General features: G+C 61.8%; 1 protein-coding gene across 1 annotated transcript in view; it reads left to right on the top strand.

Annotated features, from left to right (window-relative positions):
- Window positions 1-351: 351 nt before the first annotated feature.
- Window positions 352-7,250, top strand: part of VOLCADRAFT_65342 (uncharacterized protein) — a gene marked incomplete at both ends in the record, with an annotated part of 12,936 nt that continues 6,037 nt past the window's right edge. The window contains 11 exons of the mRNA XM_002954829.1: window positions 352-387; window positions 725-781; window positions 1,074-1,214; window positions 1,493-1,651; window positions 2,519-2,598; window positions 3,362-3,472; window positions 3,857-3,954; window positions 4,256-4,381; window positions 5,055-5,130; window positions 5,445-5,529; window positions 6,154-6,210. Of these exons, the coding sequence (XP_002954875.1) occupies window positions 352-387; window positions 725-781; window positions 1,074-1,214; window positions 1,493-1,651; window positions 2,519-2,598; window positions 3,362-3,472; window positions 3,857-3,954; window positions 4,256-4,381; window positions 5,055-5,130; window positions 5,445-5,529; window positions 6,154-6,210 (1,026 nt within the window). The remainder of the gene's footprint in view (window positions 388-724; window positions 782-1,073; window positions 1,215-1,492; window positions 1,652-2,518; window positions 2,599-3,361; window positions 3,473-3,856; window positions 3,955-4,255; window positions 4,382-5,054; window positions 5,131-5,444; window positions 5,530-6,153; window positions 6,211-7,250) is intronic.

Here is a 7,250-nt window from a genome sequence, read left to right as displayed (position 1 = left end):
GGACGCTCTCCCCCCTCCACCGCACTTCCACACCGGTCGACTGGTGGTCCACAAACCCGACCTGCCGCCCGGTGAGTGAGTGTGGGGGATGGGGTGGGTTGTGTTGGGGTGCAGAGGAGCAGCGCAGCGTTGTGGGCATTCCCGCACCCATACCCCACATTACCCGCGCGCTTCCTTCCACACGACCACATCCAGACATGTCTCCCCCACTCTCTGTCCCCCTCCCCGCCCCCAGCCTGGGGAGTGCATGAGGCCCACCTGCCCTCGGACCCGCGGGGCCTCAGTCCGCGCTCCTCCCGACGAGCCTCCTCAGCGGCCCTGAGAAGGTACCCGGGACCAACAGCATTCGCCATACCGGGGAACCACGACTGGATTGATGGACTGGAGGTGATGACGGGGCGGGGCAAAGGGGGGCGGGCGGGAAGGGGGGCGGGGGAGAGAGGGCTCTGGGGAGTGAACAGGCTGTTGGGTGGGTGGGTGGGGGTTCTAATGGTGGACCCCGGTGCCCCCCGAGAAGGTAGTTCACGTGCAGCGCTATGGATTGCGATGGCTGCCTTGCAATACGTGCGTGTGTATATGTATGTGTATGTGTATGTGCGTGTCAACGGAGAGAATGAAAATCCCCCCGCTCACCGCCCTCTTCCCCCCTTGGGTTCCCCCCCTGTCCCCGGATCCTTCACCTCTCCCCCTGTGCACATATACATACACTCAAACATACACACAGACCTTTACACGGGAGATTCAGCACCAGGGCTGGCTGGGCGGCTGGCTGCTGCCGCAGGTACGATAACGACGGCGACATAGTACGACATGGTACGACACGGTCCGAATCTAATGTACCCTTAAATATATTATATTTCCATAACGGTGCTGGGTTTGCGTCGCCTACTATCCTACCCTAGGCGCCCTGGTTTCCTCCCGCATATACTGATGTGTCCGGTTCAGGAGTGTACGGCACGTACTTACCGCCGTACTCGTGAATGATAAAACACATGGAATGCACGGGTGTCGCCATCGCCGCCACCGCTGTCTCCGCCGCCGTCTCCTCCCCTCCTTTCCCTCCTTTTGCCCAGGAAAAAAGTTACTTTGCTTTGCGGCTGCCGGCTGGCTGGTGGCTGTTCGGATTCGACCTGGCTCTGGTCCAGGACATCGACATGCAGCAGTACCGCTACTTCGCCAACGTGGTCGAGCAGCGGATGGGGCCCGAGGACCAGGTAGGGGGGGAGGACGGCCGCCGTGGCGCGCCGCGGCCCTAGAGCTGTGCCCAGGCGCCCGCTGCTGCTGCTTCCGCTGCTCCGTCTCCCCTTGCTATACCCGACTCGACCTACAGCTGTACGATGATCTGTACTGCATTTCCGTACTTTCGTTACATTTTCATCGTTTTCACCATGTTTCTTAACCCCTCTGTCCGTCACCACCACCACCATCCCCGGGGGGCCCCGATGGGGGCTCCCCGCCACCCGCCACCCGCCACCCGCCACACACACCCCAGGTGATCCTCATGACGCACGAGCCGCTGTGGCTGCTGGAGTGGTTCTGGCGGCGACCGCACCTGGGTGCCAACCTGCGGCAGCTGGTGCGGGGGCACCTGCGGGGGCGGGCCCGGGTGCACCTGGCGGGGGACCTGCACTTCTACATGAGGCACAGCTGGGTGGAGGCGGCAGCGGTACGGCAGCAGCAGCAGCAGGCAGCGGCGGGGCCGGCTGCTGATGCGGGTGCTACTGCCGCAGGCACCAGTCATGCGGGTGGTTGTCATCCTCCTCCTCCTCGTCATCCTCATCATTATCGTGATGATGATGATGATGATGATCACCCTACGGAGGATGAGGAGCAGCAGGGAAAGGAGGGATTATTGTTGGGGGGGAGTTGCGGCGGCAGTAGCTTTGACGCGGTGCTGGAGGAGGAGGCGGAGCACCCGCAGCTACTGGGGGGCGATGTACCGCCGCAGCCGCCGCCAGCAGCGGCACCCCTCCCGGCCACCTCGCCGTCAGGGGAACGAGCTGGCCACGTAGCCGCCGGCGGCAGCGGCTGCAAATCGCCGTTTGTTGCGTGTGGCGGCAACAGCAGCATCAGCATCAGTGGCGACGTGGCGGCTGCGGAGGTCCTGCCGCCGCCGCCGCCGCCGCCGTCTTCTGCATCGGGCGCCGTGTTCCGCGCCGCTTCATGTCCTGCCCTGGAGGGTCTCTCCCAACCTCACCCCCAACCTCATTCCTACCCCCACCCCCGCTCTCACCCGCACCCTCACCTCAAAACCCCGGAACCTGCAGCTGCAACTCAACCACATGGCGCTACCCACACCCACATCCGCACCCATCAAGGGGCCCATGGCCGTCATGACAACGAGTCGGAACCGTCGCCGCCGCCGGCGTCGGCATTTGCGTCGCGTCTGACGCCGCCACATTACCTCCAACTCGACGGCGGCGCCGCCGCCGCCGCGGCCGGCACCTTCGGCGCCGCTGACGTGCAGCGCAGCTGCCTCCCTGCTCGCGTTCCCTGCGCCGCGTGCGAGGCTCGACAGCGGTGGTCCCGTCACCCCCACGACCCGCAGCACCTGGTGGTGAACGGCGGCGGCGGGGCGTTCCTGCACCCCACACATGTGTTTGCTGGGGCCCGCTTCCCCGCACCGCACGACCCGGCCGCTGATGCCACCGCAGGGCTTTACGCGGCGGTGGCGCTGCCGTGCACTTGCGGGTGGGCGGGGGAGGGGTCGCTGTGGGGGGGGAAATGCGGTTGGGTGGTATGGTCGTACTGACGGAGGGGTTTGAGACCGCTGGGTCTAGGCTGTTCGTACACATGTACGTAACCAGTCAGGGAGGGTAATAGGGGGAGCTGGGGAACACTGGGTTACAGAATGCCCGTGGACTTGTACGGCACCGTGTGCACTCTCTCGCTCCCCCTCTCCCCGACCTCCCCCCGAGGTGTTATCGCCCCCATCCACCATTTCCTCCTAACATACTCCCCAATACCCAGTCCCCGCGCGCTCTGAATCTTCGCTTTGGTCCCCCCCCTCCAACCACCAACACCAGCAATACCCCCAACACCACGGTCATCCTTGAAAACGTTTTAATTTCGCACCTAAGAATACTCCCTCCTCCTCCTCCTGCCGCCGCCGCCGCCGCCGCCGCCGCGGGGCCGACGCCACGTCATCTCCCTCCAGGATCTACTACCCCGGTGATGCGCTGTACGGCGGTCCGCCCGGGGCCCGCATAGGGCCCTCTTGGCTGCAGCCCGGCGGCTGGCCACAGCCGCCACCACTACAACCGACGCTTTTGTACGGCGCCGGCTCCCTCCCGGGCACCCAATGGGCGGCGGCGGGGGGCCCTTGTGTTGCTCCCGGGGTGGTGGCGGGAGGGGGTTACAGTTCCCCCGGTCCCCAGGGGGAGTATGTGTGTGCGGCGTGTTACCCCTCCCCCCGCACGTCCCTGCAGCTGGGCCGCAAGAACCTGCATGTGTTTCGATTGAGGAACACACGGTGAGCGGGCGTGTGTGTGTGGGGGGGGGGGGAGTTAAGTGTGTGGGGGGGGGGGCCGAATGGGGTTGAGATTGACGGGAGGGGAGGGGGGAGGAGTGAGGTGCAGAAAGGGGCCGGGGCGGGACGGGTAACTGCTAACACATGACGTGGCGTGGCATGACGTTGCGTGACGTGACCCAGCACGTTGTGTTTCGCGACGCGGTGACCCCGCCCGCACCCTCATTCCGCCGTACTTAGGACGTACTTACCCCCTTATACTGCCCGCCGTGAGGGTGCTGAACCCCACCCCCCAGGACCCCTCCTCTTCTCGACGGATCTGTCCGGCCCGCTCGTGCCCCATGCCGCCTTCGGGCCTGGCCCTTGTCGTACGTTGCCCCACTGCAGGTTTGACGTCATCGGCGGCGTGTTTTATTTCTTGCTGGTGGTGTCCGTACTCCCCCGCTGCAGTCATCTGGCGGAGGTCCTAGAGGCCGACTCGCCCGGTGTGTGCGTGCGTGTATGTATGTATGTATGTATGTATGTATGTATGTATGTATGTATGTATGTATGTATGTATGTGCTTGGGGTTGGGTGGGAAGCGAGGGTGAGGGTAAGGGTCAAGTTCACAATACCCGTACTCCGTGTTTCCAATCCTCCTCTGCCTCCGCTACCTCCTTCACCTCAGCCGCCCCTCCGCCGTCTCCCATTCCTCCTCCTCCCCCCTTACCCCCCTTGGCGCCCCCCCCCCTACACTCGTTCGTGGTTCGTCTTTCCCCTCCCATACACACACGCACACGCACACAGCCAAGGCGGTATCCCTGATGTGGAGTGCGTATACGGACACGCTGGCGGCCATTGCGGGCCGCAGCTACCTGTCCGCGGGGGCGCTGGTGGTGCTGCTGCTCCTCAGCCTGGGGCTGGCGCGGGGAGGTCAGTGGGAAGGCTGGATTGGAGAGGCTGGGGTGGGATGGAAAAGCACAAGGGTGTACGAGCGAGTGCCGTACACGTAGAGTAATTTTCCTTGCGTTACATTGCGTCACTCAGGGCGCGCATTTTAAGCGGGAGGGGCCGAGTCGATTGGGGTTACAGCCATTGTACGGCAGTTGTACGGCAGTTGTAAGTTGCAGCGGTTTCAGGAGGAGGAGAGTGGAGGGGTGTGGAGGGGGGAACACGTTGCGGCGCGCACACATCCGTCACACACACACACACACACACCCCTCTCAGGAGGGGGAAGGTGGAACAGGGCACTGGTTCCCTAGTCAACCCCCCTTCCCCCCTTGGTATTTATTCGCGTCTCAACTGCCATCCAACACACCACATCAAAACGCGCTTTGGCTGCGGACTTCACACACAGGGGGGGTCGGAGCCGTCAAGTCCCCGCTGCCGTCGTCGTCGTCGTCGTCAGCAGCAGCAGCAGCAGCAGCATCGATGGCCAGCCCCGGCGGCAGCGGCGGCGATATGGGACCGGCGGCGGCGGCGGGGACGGCTACTGCCGCCGCTAACCGCGCCGACGGCAGCGGCAGTATCTCGCCAGTACGTGCGCCGCCGCCGCTGCTGGCGGCACGGATTGGTGGATTTGCCGTACAACTGGCCTTTGCGATAGCGCACTGTGCGACGCACGTGACGTTCGCCATCGTGCTGCTGTTGCTGCTTGAGCTGGGAGTTGAGACCTGCATCAAGTATGAACCACCGCCGTACTGCGCCGTACCGTGTCACCGAAACATATTCATATCGCTGTTGCTGCTGCTGCTGCTGCCACCGCTCTCCCCCTGTTTTTCTTACAGCCATTTGTTGGATCGCCACTACCCGGGTTTGGCTTCTTGACTGCCCCTGCTAATGTGCGCATGTACGTGCCTATATATGTATATGCGTATATATGTATATATGTATGTATGTGTGTGTGTTTGATTGTGCATGAGCTTTCAATGAACTGAGCTGCGAATACCACTTTGGTTTGTCCGTGTGGGTGTGTATTGCTCGTCCCACCGCTCAGGTACGAGCGTCTTGGCAAGGATGGTCCCAACAGTCTGTACCGTTGGTACCGCGAGTACGAGGAGCAGCACTTCCCCGACCCAATGGTGAGGTGTGGCACATAAATCACAACCACCAGTACGGCATCTGTGCCCTCCCTGCAGTTGGCTATCACTCGCTCTCTCCCCTCTCGCCCTTGTTGTGTGGGTTTCTGTTAACCGTTATTTGGTTAACCGTTATTTGGTCTGCGGGGTGGTGTGGGCATACAGGAGCGGCTACACCGCCCCTCAGTTCCCCACCCCCTTAACACACGCCAGGCCCCGGCCGGCGTACTATTGTTATTATTATTATTTGGTCTGCGGATGCGGCCACAACACTCTATCCGTCCATCGGGCCCTGGTCCACTCCCTCCCCCCGCCCCTACCCCCACCCCCCACCCCCTCACACGACCTGTTCATGCGGCATGTGGTCGCAGGGGGCAGGGGGTAGCTGTGTGTCGCCCCCGGGGCCGGGTTTGCGATGGGATTCCGCTCTTCCCCTAAATCCTACTCTCTACCACACTCCCTCACACTCCCTCACACTCCCTTTCACACACACTCTCACACACTCTCACACACTCTCACACACTCTCACACACTCTCACACACTCTCACACACTATCATACATACTCTCCCTCATACACACTCTCCCTCATACACACTCTCCCTCATACACACCCGCACCCGCACAGGGTTTGCGGCAGCTCCTGCAGAGGTGCACACTCGGACTGTACCCCGGGGCGCTCCAGGTGCGGCTCGGGGGACAGGGGAGGGGGAGGGAGGGGAGGGGGGGGGAGGGGGAGGGAGGGGAGGGGGAGGGAGGGGAGGGGGAGGGAGGGGAGGGGGGGGGAGGGGGAGGGAGGGGAGGGGGGGGGAGGGGGAGGGAGGGGAGGGGGGGGGAGGGGGGGAGGAGGGGGAGGGGTAAATCATGTGATGCGAAGAAGCTCAGAAAACATGAACTGCTTGCCTGCTGGAAGGCGTCCAAAGTCCGAAACCACCTAGTGAGTCCTAATCGATGGTGAAGTCATGTACCCGTGGTTCCGGAGGTAGTGAAGCTCCAACACGTTACCGACATTCTTTGTGGTGTAGTCGTCGTGTCTGGTCTCGTAAGATTGAGGTCATTGATATCCAGCTGTAGCAGTGTGTGCAGACGGGCTGTAGCAATGTGTGCAGACGGGCTGTATGTGCTGTATAGGTGCTGGCGGTGCTGGAAGGATGCACTAGGTAAGGGGGGGGGAAGGGGAGGGGCCGTATCCCGCATTGCTCCAAGTTGGATGGAGGAGCTGCCCTGTCGCCCTTCAACCGCTCGCATCGGGGGGGGGATGTGCATGTGAGTTGTTCTCCCTGCATCAGTTCTCGAGGGCCGTCACCTTTCGTCTTCTAGGAGCTGTGTGTGTATGTATGTATGTATGTATGTATGTATGTATGTATGTATGTATGTATGTATGTATGTATGTATGTATGTATGTATGTATGTATGTATGACGTTGATTACACTGTATGTATGTATGTATGTATGTATGTATGTATGTATGTATGTATGTATGTATGTATGTATGTATGTATGTATGTATGTATGTATGTATGTATGTATGTATGTATGTATGTATGACGTTGATTACACTGTGGGCTGAAAAGCCGGGGGCCCAGGGCCGAAGCACAGCGCGGGGGGCGGGTGCATACGGCTGGTTAGTCTCATGCACTCCGCCCCCGGGTCAGGCCGCACGGGAAACGACGGCCGGCACGCAACAGCGCTTGTTGGCGCTCCAACTAGACGGGATCTATGCGT

This window comes from Volvox carteri (genome assembly GCF_000143455.1).
Source record: "Volvox carteri f. nagariensis unplaced genomic scaffold VOLCAscaffold_46, whole genome shotgun sequence".
Taxonomy (NCBI): Eukaryota; Viridiplantae; Chlorophyta; class Chlorophyceae; order Chlamydomonadales; family Volvocaceae; genus Volvox; species Volvox carteri.
Note: the sequence above shows the minus strand (reverse complement) of the source record. Positions and strands in the feature narration are given on the sequence as shown.